This window comes from Artemia sp. Qi Xiang Cuo, chromosome 21 (assembly GCF_049724085.1).
Source record: "Artemia sp. Qi Xiang Cuo chromosome 21, ASM4972408v1, whole genome shotgun sequence".
Taxonomy (NCBI): Eukaryota; Metazoa; Arthropoda; class Branchiopoda; order Anostraca; family Artemiidae; genus Artemia; species Artemia sp. Qi Xiang Cuo.
In genome coordinates this window covers 11,242,015-11,255,606 of record NC_142814.1, presented here as the reverse complement: position 1 = coordinate 11,255,606, position 13,592 = coordinate 11,242,015, and the positions used below count along the sequence as shown (strand labels likewise).

Sequence of the window (13,592 nt, the reverse complement as noted above, 5' to 3'; positions counted from 1 at the left end):
GTACCAAGGACAGGGAAAATGAAGTCTTATTATTTGACTTAGTTAAGTAGAAATTTATACAATTATATATAACTTGAAAAATCAGGACATTTGAAATTCAATATTTGATGAAAAAAAAACGTTTTCAGTTATACAGTTATACAGATAGCGGGCACCCAATTAAAAAAGAAAAAAGAAAAAAGGAAGCTAAAAGCATAGTATAGGAAAGCAAAAAACAGTGGAGGGGGGAGTTGTATTCCTTTGAAGGGGAAGTTGTTTTCGGGAATCAAAAGATGATAATGTTTGAATCTACGTACAAAAACGGTTTCGTGACTGAACGCGGCAACACTGACGAAAATATATACCGCCCTAAAAACTTCTTAATTTTGATACGACCAAAAGAAAAATCTTTATAGACCTAACATGGGCCCAGGATTAAAAAAAAAATTTTTATTTGGATATCCCTGGTAATTTAAGGGAGTAAATCTTATTTAGTCCTCAATATTTTCACTAAAGATCAATTTCTTGAAATATTAAGAAAATACCTCAAAAATGACTTCATTGTTTCTACAGATTTGAGCAGGTTTTGGTAGTCCATTACCAGGATAAGGCACATTAATTTGACTAAACGACGGAACGGGAGCGTAGGGCTCAAAAACAGTGACATCAGTTGAATCAACCTACAAAAAAAAAAAAAAAACATTATTGCAAATAAGTAACGTTATGGAGAGTAATTAAAGTAGTGACGTCAGCCAGCCTATGAAAACAACGTTATGGTAGGTCAATGACGTTAGAAACAAACAACGAAAGGACAGGTAAGGCTAAAAAACAGAGACATCAACTAATCCAACCTATAAAAAAACTAGTGTTATTGTAAGTAATTAGCGTTATGGAGACAAATCAAATAGTGACGTAAGCCAGGCTATAAAAAAGACGTTATGGTAGATCAATAACGTAAACGGCATTTATAAATAAGGAAAAGTCAGGTAAGACTCAAAATCAATGACATCAACTGAGTCAATTTACAGAAAAAGTAAACGCTATTGTAAATACGTAACCGTTACGTATTTATAATGTAATTGTAAACACGTTACCGTTACGTATTTAAAAACGTTACTAACTTTATGACAACTAATCAAAGCAGTGACTTCAGTTATCCTATAAAAAAAAATAGCCGATATGACAGATAAACAAAGTCAGGGATAAATTACTTTTTTGCGTTTAAGATTCAAAATCAGTGACATCAACTCATTTAACCAATAAACGTAATTATAAATAAGTAACGTTATTGAGATTGATCAAAATAGTGACGTCAGCTAGCAAACGAAAAATAGACGTTATCATAAACAAACAACGTCAGTGAACCATTTTTTTTAAATGAGGAGAAGTCGGGCAACACTCAAAATCAGTGTCATCAACTGAGTTAACGCAAACGTCGACCAGCCTATAAAAATTGACGTTATAGTAGACAAAAAACGTCAGGGGCAATTTTTTTTAACGTGTAAGGCTCAAATTCATTGACATCAACTGACGCAACCTATTTAAAACATAAACGTTAGTGTAGCTAAATAAAGTTATGGAGACTGATAAAAATAGTGATGTTAACCCATCTATAAAAAAAGTAAGGAAAGGACAATTAAGGCATAGAAACATTGACATCAGCTCAGTCACATTATAAAAGATAAATCTTATTATAAATAAGTAGCGTTACAATAAACAATAAAAACAGTCACGTTAGCCAGCCTATAAAAATATAGACGTTATGGTAGATAAATAACGTCAGTGAACACAATTTTTAGAACAACGATGAGGTGGGTAAAAACAGGGACCTCAAGAGTCAACCTTTAAATTTATTTTAAATGTTAACGGCTGCCATTTTGAACAGTCTCAAGCTGTTTTCGAAATCCGCGAAATATTTTTTTCACAATTTACTTCGACTATTAAGACGAACCTATGCAGCAGTTATCATTCCGGAATCCCCTTCAGATGAAATTTTTTGCTTACTAGACAGCTTTTTCAAAATTTTGGTAACTATGGGCTGTAGTGTATGTAATGTATGGTTAAGGTAACTAATCAAAACAGTGACGTCAGTCAACGCATAAAAAAATAAAAGTAATAATAGGTACATCACGTAACGGAAAAGATTTTCGAGAAGAAGGAACAGAATAGCAAGGTTAAAAACAGATGCATCAGCTACATCAGCCTATAAAAAAGTTAACAATAATAGTAATTTATTTTCAAATAATAATTTAAGCTATTATTAAAAAAAATGTTTGAAATATTTTTAGATAATTTTACAATTAATTAAAAATAATTAATAATTATTAAACTATTTAAATAATTTGAAAATAATTATTATTTAAATTAAATAATTATTTAACTTTAAAATAAATAATATTTTATTTGTAACCACATTATACAATTATGACACTTGTGGAGTAATGGAGAGAAATATAGAGGATCAAGCAGAGAGAAATGGGGAGAAATACCAAATTTTTGTATGATTAATTAAAACAGCTCTTTGGAGGAATACATTTGATAAATAATTGTAATTGGACGCCCAAGGCACCCCATATACCCCAAAGGCCTGGATAGAATGTAAAGTGCTTCAAGATAAAAACAGCCTTTTAAATCATTATAGAAACACTTTACTCAAGCTTTCGAATTGAGGATTTTTTAGATTAACACTCATTTTGAGCTATTTTTTACGCGGATTTATATAGGTTGGAGGGTTTGGCTTAGTACAACTGAAAGTTTTTGTACTGAAATGTGGAAATATCTACAAAGAGGTTTCATCCAATAAAAAAATCCAATAAAGAGGTTTCATCCAATAAGAGGTTGCTGCTTGATAGCCTGGTAAACAAAGTTTCTTGCATAAGCAATTCTGTTTTAAGTTTTATAGCACAAAAAAAATATCAAATTAAAAATACTTTTTTCCCCATCTTAAGTCTTATTTTAGTATTTTATATTGTCATTGTATTTTACATTATATACTATATTATTATATATTGTATTAAATTCAAACAAGTAGAAACAACATGGAACTTTTTTCCTGAGAAAGTAGAACCTTAAGCCTAAATGAACATTTCTGCCCTATATCCAAGGGCCTCAGCAAAAAAAAAAAAAAGAAAAAGAAACTCACATTAGTGAGTTTCCCATGAAAAAATCCCATCATCCTTAGCCGTTCTAGTCATCCACTTAGCCATCCTAGCTAAGTGGATTGGTGCGCTGGATTTAGCATCCTTTGTCCGAGAGACCACGTGTTCAAATCCTAGTGTACTCATTTATTTGGTTTGGTACAGGGGTCAGTGGTGTGACTCTGTAAGCTCAGACAGAGTCCACCCAGCTCCAAATGGGTACCTGGAGAAATCTGGGGAAGGTAAACAGGGTTTGCGAAAGCACAGGATGGTTGGACCCCGACCCCCCATTGCACTTCCTGGCTGAAGGGCCAAGAAACGGAGATCAGCACCACCGGTAGGGACTGTAAAGTTTAATGCCGTATTGTTTCCCTTTTTTTTATCATCGTTACTTCAGGGAAGCTCGACCAGGACTGTACTTCAAGTGAGGTGAAAAAAGACAATTCATTCGAGTGAAATAAAAATAATTAAAAAAACACGTTCTTTAAAATATTTTTTTTAAATAATTAAAAAAACAAAAAGAAAAAAAGGAAGGGAGTATTCAGTTTGTTTTTTTTTTGGGGGGGGGGAGGGGTACAAAAAAACTTCAAAAACACATTGAAAATTTGTTCATATACATTTTTGTTACGTTTTTATGAGTCGACACATATTTGGGGGGGGGGGGGGGCTTAAAACCTGGCACCACCACCCCCCTGGATATGGCCTTGCCGACTTTTATTTTATAAAATTGATAATTTGATAATATTGCCTTTTTGGCAGCTAATCTCGAAGGTCTTTCTTTAACAGGTTCATTGTTATTCAATATTCATCTAGGGTTAAGGCTCCACTCCCTTAAGAAAAAAATTCCTGTTGTTTCTAATTGTAGTTTGTATTTATGATGGAAAAGCAGTGTGGACTTTGTGGCTATTTATATTATATTAATCTTATAGTCTTTTTCTTTTACCCACCTTAGGTTTTATTTTGTTGTATTCTTGTATTTTATATGTATTTTTTATTTTATTATTTTTTTTATTATTATATTTTATATTATATTATTATTTTATATTATATTGGTATTACAGTCTTATCAAGCCTTTTTTTTACCCATCTTAAGTCTTATTTTATTATTTTATATTATTATAATATTTTATATTATATATTATATTGGTCTTATAGTCTTATTAAGCCTTATTTTTTTACTCATCTTTAAATATTTTCATACCAGAAAACCACAATTTTCTAAAAATGAAATTTTGATTGTTTCAAGATTAATAAGTTTTTAGTGCAATACAACATTTTCTTCAGTGCTGCCACGTTGAACCGTAAAACTAAATAAGCAAAACTAATTAACTAATTTTGAAATCACCTTTCTTCCACAAAAGTTCGAAAATTAGCAATTAGTTGGTTCCCTACATCTACAACGTTGATTCCCTCAACAACGTTGTTTCCCTACCACAACGTTGATTCCTAACAACAAAGTTGATTCCCTACAACAACGTTGATTCGCTACAACAACGTTGATTCCCTACAACAACGTTAATTCCCTACAACAACGTTGATTCCCTACAACAACGTTGATTCCCTAAAACAACGTTGATTCCCTACAACAACGTTGATTCCGTACAACAACGTTGATTCCCTACAACAACATTAATTCCCTACAACAACGTTGATTCCTAACAACAACATTAATTCCCTATAACTACGTTGATTCCCCACAACAACGTTGTTATCCTCAACAACGTTGATTTCCTACAACAACGTTGACTTACTACAACAACGTTGATTTACTACAATATCGTTGATTCTCTAACACCACATTGATTCCCTACAACAACGTTGATACCCTATAAAAAAGTTTATTCCCTACAACAGCGTTGATATCCTAAACAACGTTGATTCCCTACAACAGCGTTGACATCCTAAACAACGTTGATTCCATATAACAACGTTGATTCCCCACATAAACGCTGATTCCCTACAACGACGTTGATTCCCTACAACAACGTTGAATTCCTACAACAACGTTGATTCCCTACAACAACGTTGATTCCATACAACAACGTTGATTCCCTACAACAACGTTAATTCCCTACAACAATGTTGATTCCCTACAACAACGTTGATTCCCTACAACAACGTTGACTCCCTACAACAACGTTGATTCCCTACAACAACGTTGATTCCCTACAACAACGTTGATTCCCTACAAGAAAACTGCATCTTTAAGGAAAGCTGGACCTTCTTAAGGTCAGGCGCTACCTTAAAGAATCACCCAATTTTGTTCATTAAAAACTTTTTTAGTTTGCGTGGCCAACCTATTTAGAATTAATTGGGCAGTCTTGCCATAACTTGTCGAGCTTGAAATAAACGGCAGAAAACAAAAGGCCGACAGCTAATTTCTTGGATATCTTACATCATTTGAGCATTTTGGAAGCTTAGGGAGTTCGCTGTGGTGCTAATCGCTTTGAAAATTTGACAAATTTCATAGTCACACAACAAATTCTCTATAGTTTTTGATGATGGCTAGTCCCCTAGAGAATTTGGAGTGCCTCTGGGACGGTCAGCCATTAAGAGAGAAAGGCTGAGATTCCGAAAATGATTTTTAGGCACCGCGTGGTCTTAAGCTGTTTTTTGTGTATTTATCGTCCCCAGTTCTTTTTTTTTTATTTGACACATCAAAGATGCATTGCTGCATATAAAGGTCAATTTTCCTTCTATTAGTATTCTTATTAAAAACCTTCATCCCTATTTTTCCTAATTTTTTCAAAATATATGTGTCATTGTGTAAGTTTCTGTTCAAACGGTCAAAACAATCCAAATTTATTTGCACTGTCCTTGGTACATCAAATATTCGCCAAAAAAACGCTGCTCTTTCGGCGAAAAAGTTAAACTGTCGTTCACAACTATACGCTTTTAAAACACCTGAAGAAAACACTATCCAGCCATTTAGTGAATATAATATAACTATCCAGCCCTTTAGTGATTATCATAATTTTATTACATAAGTAGTTTTTGAAGTAACTTTACAAATATATTTTTCCTAGTTTTTTAAAATTTATGTGTCTTTGTTTAGGTTTCCGCTACAACAATAAAAAAAAATCCGAATTTAGTTTCGGTATCCTTAGTACTTCAAATATTCGCCAAAAAACATCTACGAAACTGCGAAAAAGCTGACCAATCGTTCGCAACAAAACGTTCTTAAAACGCTTAAAAAACACACTATCCAGCGCTTTAGTAATTATTACATTCACCTTTAATGATATTTTTTCTGGTAGACAAGATACCGGGACAGCTGAGTTGAGGACATCAGTCAGTCCGATGTCCGCCATGAGTGCAGCTTGCTGTGCAGCTCCAACTGCAATGACTTCATCTGGCGAAACAGATGAAAGGAGTTCTGCGTTGGGTAGCCTATCTTTGACGGCTTGCTGGAATCCAGGCATTCGTAGGCTTCCCCCAACTATTATTAGCTAAAAATTAAGCATAATTAATTTTTATTAATTAATTCAATTGTTAAGTGATTGGATAAATTGATGATTAATAAAGTAATTTTTTAATAATAATTTTTTAAAATATTTAATTGTTTATTAGAAATTAAATAACTTATTTAAAATAATTAACTTAACATGTTTTAATTAGAATAAATATTTATATTTTATAATCTAAAATAATAACAAATTACTTATTAACCATTAAATAGTTATTTAATAACTTAATAGTTAATACAATTAATTATTAAATTACTGGAAATAATAATTAGTAATTATTTAATCAAAAAAGTATATATAATAATTAAATAAATTAAATATACAATTCAATTTACAAAGTCATATATAAAAAATAATGCATACCTATGCAACATATAATTTCTAGCTTAAAAACAATAAACTGATTTATGTCAATTACAAAAAAAATTTTAATAGTTCAAAATTATTTGCGATGGAAATGCACTAAAATACATACTTTTAAACATAGCTCTATGGAGGAAGTAGGAAGCTCTTCCTTCTTAATATTTGTCGAATGGTATCAGAGGCAACACTGTAGCGTTGCCTATAGTAAAGGCCATACGGCTCCAGTGTTTTATTATTTATTTATTTTTTTTTCCCAGAGGCACTTCATACGGAAGGGGTCGTCGTAGAAACTTCAAAGGGGGCTCATTCTATTGGAAATCGATAGTTCTTGTGCCCTTTTTAATAGTCGAAAATGATTAGAGGGCAACTAGCCCCCCCTCACGTCCCGCCGTCCGCCCCACACCTCCCATCACATGTTTGAGATAGCCAGTTTATTCAACGTCGTTGATTTCCAGATAGACACTATGTTTTTGAGGAAAATACCCCCCCACAACCCTCGGGGAAAGAGTATTAAGTTATGCCCTGCGGGCATATAAGGTTTTTTATAGAAGGTTTGGTCGTAGAAACGTCAAAAAAGGCTCATTCGAATGGAAATTCAAAGGGCTGGAGCCCTGTTTAATAGCAAAAAATGAATTGAGGGCAACTAGCCCCCCCCCCCCGCCCCTCATTCCCCCCAACACAACCCAGCAAAATTTTGAGATAGCCATTGTGTTCAGAATAGTTGATTTCCAGATAGAGAATATGTTTTCGAGGTGGACACTCCCCCACAACGCTCAGGGCAAGGGTTTTAAGCTATACCCTGGGGGCACATAAAGTTTTTATAGAAGGCGTTGTCGTAGAAACTTCAAAAAAAATCCATTCGATTCGAAATTCAAAGGGATAGTGCCCTTTTTAATAGTCGAAAGTGATTGGAGGACAACTAGCCCCCCCCCCCCAGGCTCATCTTTCCCCCAAACACATCCAATAAAAATTTTGAGATAGCCATTTTGTTCAGCGTAATCGATTTGCAGATAGAAAATATGTTTTTGAGGAGGACAATCCCCCATAACCCTCAGGGTAAGGGTTTTAAGTTATTCCCTGGGGGCATATAAGGTGTTTAAAGAAGACGTTGTCGTAGAAACTTCAAAAAAAGCTCATTCGATTAGAAATTCAAAGGGCTAGTACCCTTTTTAATATTCAAAAGTGATTGGAGGGCAACTACCCCCCTCTCACGCCCACCTTTTCCCCAAACACATCCAATCAAAATTTTTAGACAGCCATTTTATTAAACGTATTTTTAAGTTCTGGAAATTAGGTCTTTGAGGATTACAACTCCTCCAAAGCCCTCAGGGCAAGGGTTGTAATATAAGGATTCTCCGAATCCTTCATATTACTTCTTTTGAAAGAAATGCTCGTATAAACTTTAGAGAGGGCTCATGTGATTGGAAATTGAAAGTTCTTGTTCACTTTTTAAGAGTCAAAAGAGATTAGAGGGCAACTAGCCCCCTTTAACGTTGTCTTAAGTAGTGTAATTTAATTAATTAACGTAAATTTGCATTAATTAAACTTGCTCCTCTCGTAGGTTTTTCGGATCACCCGATTTTGCGCCCCCACCCCCTAAAAAATCCTAGATCCGCCCCTGTTGTAAGGGCACTATAAATTTTAATTTGTAATTCAATGAACCCCGTTCCAAAGTTTATGCGACCACCTCTTCCACACAAAGTGCCCCTCGAAAAATAAATTTTTATTTATTTTATGAATATCCGAAATTAACTGAGGGGAATATGTTTGGGAGAGCATATTCCACGGCTGGGAAATTTCTGCTGGGTGGAATTTAACGCGGGGAAATTATCAGCAGGAAAAGATAATGTTCTTGGAGAGGGAGGAATTTCCCAGGGGGTGAGTTTTCCAAATGTGAATTATTCAGGGAGGGGACAACTAAATCCATTCGATAATATTCTAAATTTTACATCTGAAAGTAACGGGAATAAAGAATCAACGGAAATGTCAGCGATAGCACTTCAGGTTCCTTTAGACGATTATTTTCGTGTCTTTTGAAAAAAGACATTTTCAAAAGACAGATTATTTTCATTTGTATTACTTGTATTACTACTGAAAACGAATTATATTACAAATGTTTTCCTTTTGTACTTAATATTGAAGATAAATATTAAAATTACAGTAAAATTTTGAATTGATGAGCTTTCAGCAATTAATATCAATATGCATAAAATGTTCAGGTCAATTTATTAGTTCCTTTCAAGATTGGTCAAGACAAATATAATTTCACTATAAAAACAATTTGGATACGGCCCCCTTCTTTAACTGTAAAAACCTAAAGCCTTCTACGTCATTGGCGCTTCATTGAAATCGAATAACTCGTATATTACAAATTTATTATTTTCCAGTTCTTACAGCATTGAAAAAGAAAATAAAAATTACAGTGAAAAATTTTTTTGAACTGATGGATCTTTCAACAATTAATATCATTATATAACTAATATTCAATTTGATTTTGTATATACTTTCCAGGACTGTCCAAGACTCATATAGTTTTCGGTAAGGCGCCAATGACGCAGTAGGTTTTAGGCTTCTGCAGTGAGGCGGTACACAAACTCTTGTTTGTAGTTATTTTTATTCGATTCAAACTTCATTTGCATATTCAATTTAATTTTCACTCGTTTTAAGATTTATTTATTCATTTACACTAATATATATTATATGTTTGTTCGCATTTATTGTTTATTTAATTTCTGTTCGTTTTAAATTTCATTTATACTTTAATAGCAAAATATTTTTTTTCGTTTTAAACTTGATTTTCATATTCAATCTAAGCAATACTCGCTTTAAGATCTATTTATTCATTTCTATTATTACTCGTTGTATCTTTTTGCTATGATTGTTTATTTAGTTTCTTTTTGTTTTGGGTTTCATTTATTCTTTAATAGTAATTCTGGTCGTTTTGAGTTTGAATTTTAAAAGGTATTTGTATCTCTTGAGCTTAAGTTTAAAATGGCCTTTACTTTTCTTTGAAAAATTTATTTTTCGGAAAGTTTTTTTAATTAATCAAAAATAAACATAATTCCAGTTCCTTATTTATTTTCCTAGAACTATTTGACGTGATCTATCGTTTCCCAGAAAGAAAAAAAGTTTCCTTTTCCAAAAATATGCATTTTGGACTTTTGTTACATATACATACTTGTTTTTTTTTTTTTTTTTTTTTTTTTTTTTTTTTTTTTTTTTTTTAAGGAGGCAGAAGGAGATGAAAGCAAAAATCGAACTTTTGGCACTAAGAATCAGTGAAACCAAATTTTTTCCTTCCAAAATTGGTTGCTCTCATTAATATTCCTGGCGTTACAACACCATACAAAAAAAAGAAGAAAAAAAAACAATCATCATTGGTTTATGTCTTCATTGAGATTTCCTTTGTCCCTCCCCCTTTCCACGTGCTCCGTAAGTTTAAGCCAATTATAGAAAACAAAATGGGTTGGCCGAGTGTCAGGTACAACCAATCACGTACAGCAAATCTTCAAAATGCTTTCGTTTTTGTTTTTATTTCTACCCGTCCTTGATTACATTTCCTATAAGTTATGAACCGAATCAGAGACATAATACAAGTTATTCACCCATTTTGTGGGCATCAAACCGTGTTTTATCTTGCATTCTCGACCGGAATTAAATTAGCCCCCCCTTAATTAAATCTCATTCATTCAGAGCATTAAGGATATGCCCGAATTTACGACCCTGTCTGCAACTTGCCATTCCAATTCAGTGTTGAAAGACCTTGTCTCTAATGGCAATAATTTTAAACGTATATACAAACTAGTTTCACTGCAAAATGATTATTACGAACCTTTTGTAGAAATACGAGTGAATTACTTCAACAGTTAAAATTCAAAAAATAATAATAATAGAGGATTAGTGTTTATAATCACATTTCATATTATATTCTGAACTAAAATTAATTAAGTTTCTCATAAATTGTGTATTCTTGCTTAGGAGTAAAGAAGCTCCCCTAACCTCTCAGTCTCCCCCCTCATTCTCAAGCCCATTCCCCCCAAAAGAAAATGATTTTAAAAAGAAGCGTCTACAGAAACTAGTTACATTGTGAAATGGATTGTAATACATATAAATTACAATTCATCACACCCAATTCACATGAAATTGCATAGTTACATTCCATGGAAAAATTATAAGCAAGGAATTTATTGTCTTTATATTCGTATTTTCATAAAATAATAATAATAGAGGAATAGTATTTACATACATATTGCATTCTGGACTAGAATTAAATTAGCTCCCCATAAATTGCCTATCAGATATTAAGAGGATTCAGGCGATAACTACATTTACAATACCGTCTTTGACTTGCTCGTTCGATTTCACTATTGCCAGAAGTTTTCTCCAAAATTTCTAAAAATAAGAATCATATTCAAATTCTAGATAGATATAACTTTATGTATAACATCGACAATAAAATAATGGTAATAGAAGAGTTGTATATATATTCGTATTTCTTATTGTATTCTCGATTTGAGAGGCTCCCACTAAATAAGGAGGAGCCATTGCAAACTCTCACTAATTAAGAGATTGGAGCCTCCTAGATGCTATTGAAACATCTTTTGGAGATCGGAACCTCTCAGTCGTTAAGAGTATTCAGGCGGTAACTTCATTTACTACACTTGCTCGTTCAACACTTGCAACATATGAACACAAAAACACAATCCAATTTTGTGACAATTTTGTGACCTGTCAGACCATTTTGTGACTAACCTTATCAATAGCATCGGCAGTAAATCCTCCTTTCTCTATACACTCTTGAATTGGGCTGCATAACCTTGAAATATGAGTTTGGACTAGCATTTCAAACCTGGCACGACTCACATTAGTTGAAAAATCTACCCCTTCGCATAGAGACTCAACAAAGACGTGAGAAGAGTTCATTGTTGATAGAATGTGCTTACTTTGCTCAGCTGCACTTAAAAGCTTCCCAAAAGATCGCTTACTCTCTCTTGGATCTAACTTATAACGCCTGAAATTAAAAAAAAATTATTTTATATATATATATATATAGGTTCCTATCCAACTCAACCCTCGTTCAACTGAGCACCCGTTTAGATCAACCCCCGTTTAACTCAGCCTTCGCTTAATATAACCCCGAAAGACTCAACCCTACTAAACTCCACCCCCCATGCAACTGACAACTCGTTCAACTCAAACTCTAGTGCAATTTAACCCTTAGGTTGAGGTGCCTAAACGGGGGTAGAGTTAAATGAGGGTTGAGTTTAATGAAAGTTGATCTGTATGGGGGTTGATTTTAATGGGGGATGAGTTGAATGAGGATTGAGCTAAACTAGGGCACGCGAGTCGAATTAAATGGGGGTTTACACACGATAGACTGAAAAACTGATTGGTAGGTTCTTATGTCTCCTGTCATAGAACTTTCAAAATTATGTTAAAGCTTTCTGAAACCAAAATCTGATTTCAGCCAAGTTTCTTGTGAGTGGCATACCATCTCATATTTGCAAATAAAAATCTACTAAGGCAACACCAAAGAGAGAGAGATAAAAAGAACTTTTTACAACATGATTCACTTTAAAACCCTCTGTAATAAATTATAAGCCAGTAAAGAGAAAGAAACACTTTTGAGCCACAATATGTTTTCTGTATGAACTCTCCATTTTTCTGTGGGAATACTATGTCTTAGAGTAGCTACATTTTTAAATCTAGCGACAAAAATAGTTCGAATCTAGCATTAAGCAAGGTTCTGGGGGCCACTGCCTCCATATCATTGTGATGATTTGATGTTTTTTTTTGGGAGGGGGAGGGGGGCAAAAAAACTTTAAAAAACGCATTAAAAATTTGTTTTTGTGCATTTTTGTTGCATTTTTACGAGTCGGACAAAATTATTACTTTTTGACCCTTATTACTAGCAAATGTTGATTATTATCTGATTGTAGATGTTTTTAGAAAATAGTTAAGATCATCATCCCTTTGAGGAAGGTATTATCTTTTATGCTTTGCTAATACGGAACTGAATGATTCTCTGCTACAATTCCCATCTTAAACAAAAAAGCAGCGAAATTTTGAAAACACTGGTGGATCATTCTGCTCTAATTTTTTTTTTATTATTTGTGGGGCGGTCAGAATTGAATTGAGGCTCAGGCCTCAAATGTCCGTTGCCTCCACACCCCAGGTGGCTCAGCTTGCAGAGTCACACCACTGACACCCCACCCTAAGCCAGGACTTGGGAATACATAAAACACTAAATGGGGAAAAAAGAAAACGAGGGAAAATCAGCACAGTCTAATACATACACCTCTTGATATATCTAACAATATTACACAAACAACTTTCGAAAAAGAAAAACCAACAGTTCATAACAAACAAAGAAATAAATGCAGAAATAAGACAAGCCCAAAGTTTGTAACGAAGACAAATAAGAATTATAAAGTAAAAGCACCAAAGAGCGAAGTGATACTCGCAAGGCCGTATCCGGGTGGGGGAGGCAATGAGGTAATGAATTCCCTAAATTTTTGCCCGACTCGTAAAAACGTAACAAAAATGCACATAAACAAATTTTTGATGCGCTTTTTAAAGTTTTTTTACCCCCCCCCCCCCAAAAAAAAATCATGTATACGGTATTGGATACTCGACAGAAAAGAAA

At 33.5% G+C, this 13,592-nt stretch overlaps 1 protein-coding gene across 2 annotated transcripts in view; it reads right to left on the bottom strand.

Annotated features, from left to right (window-relative positions):
• Positions 1–13,592, bottom strand: part of LOC148939232 (heat shock 70 kDa protein 14-like) — an 82,461-nt gene that overhangs the window by 8,111 nt on the left and 60,758 nt on the right. For both annotated transcript variants that reach the window (XM_089107061.1, XM_089107062.1), the window contains exons 7-9: positions 11,699–11,957; positions 6,350–6,565; positions 525–659 (exon numbers count right to left, since the gene is read on the bottom strand). In XM_089107061.1, the coding sequence (XP_088963187.1) occupies positions 525–659; positions 6,350–6,565; positions 11,699–11,957 (610 nt within the window). The remainder of the gene's footprint in view (positions 1–524; positions 660–6,349; positions 6,566–11,698; positions 11,958–13,592) is intronic.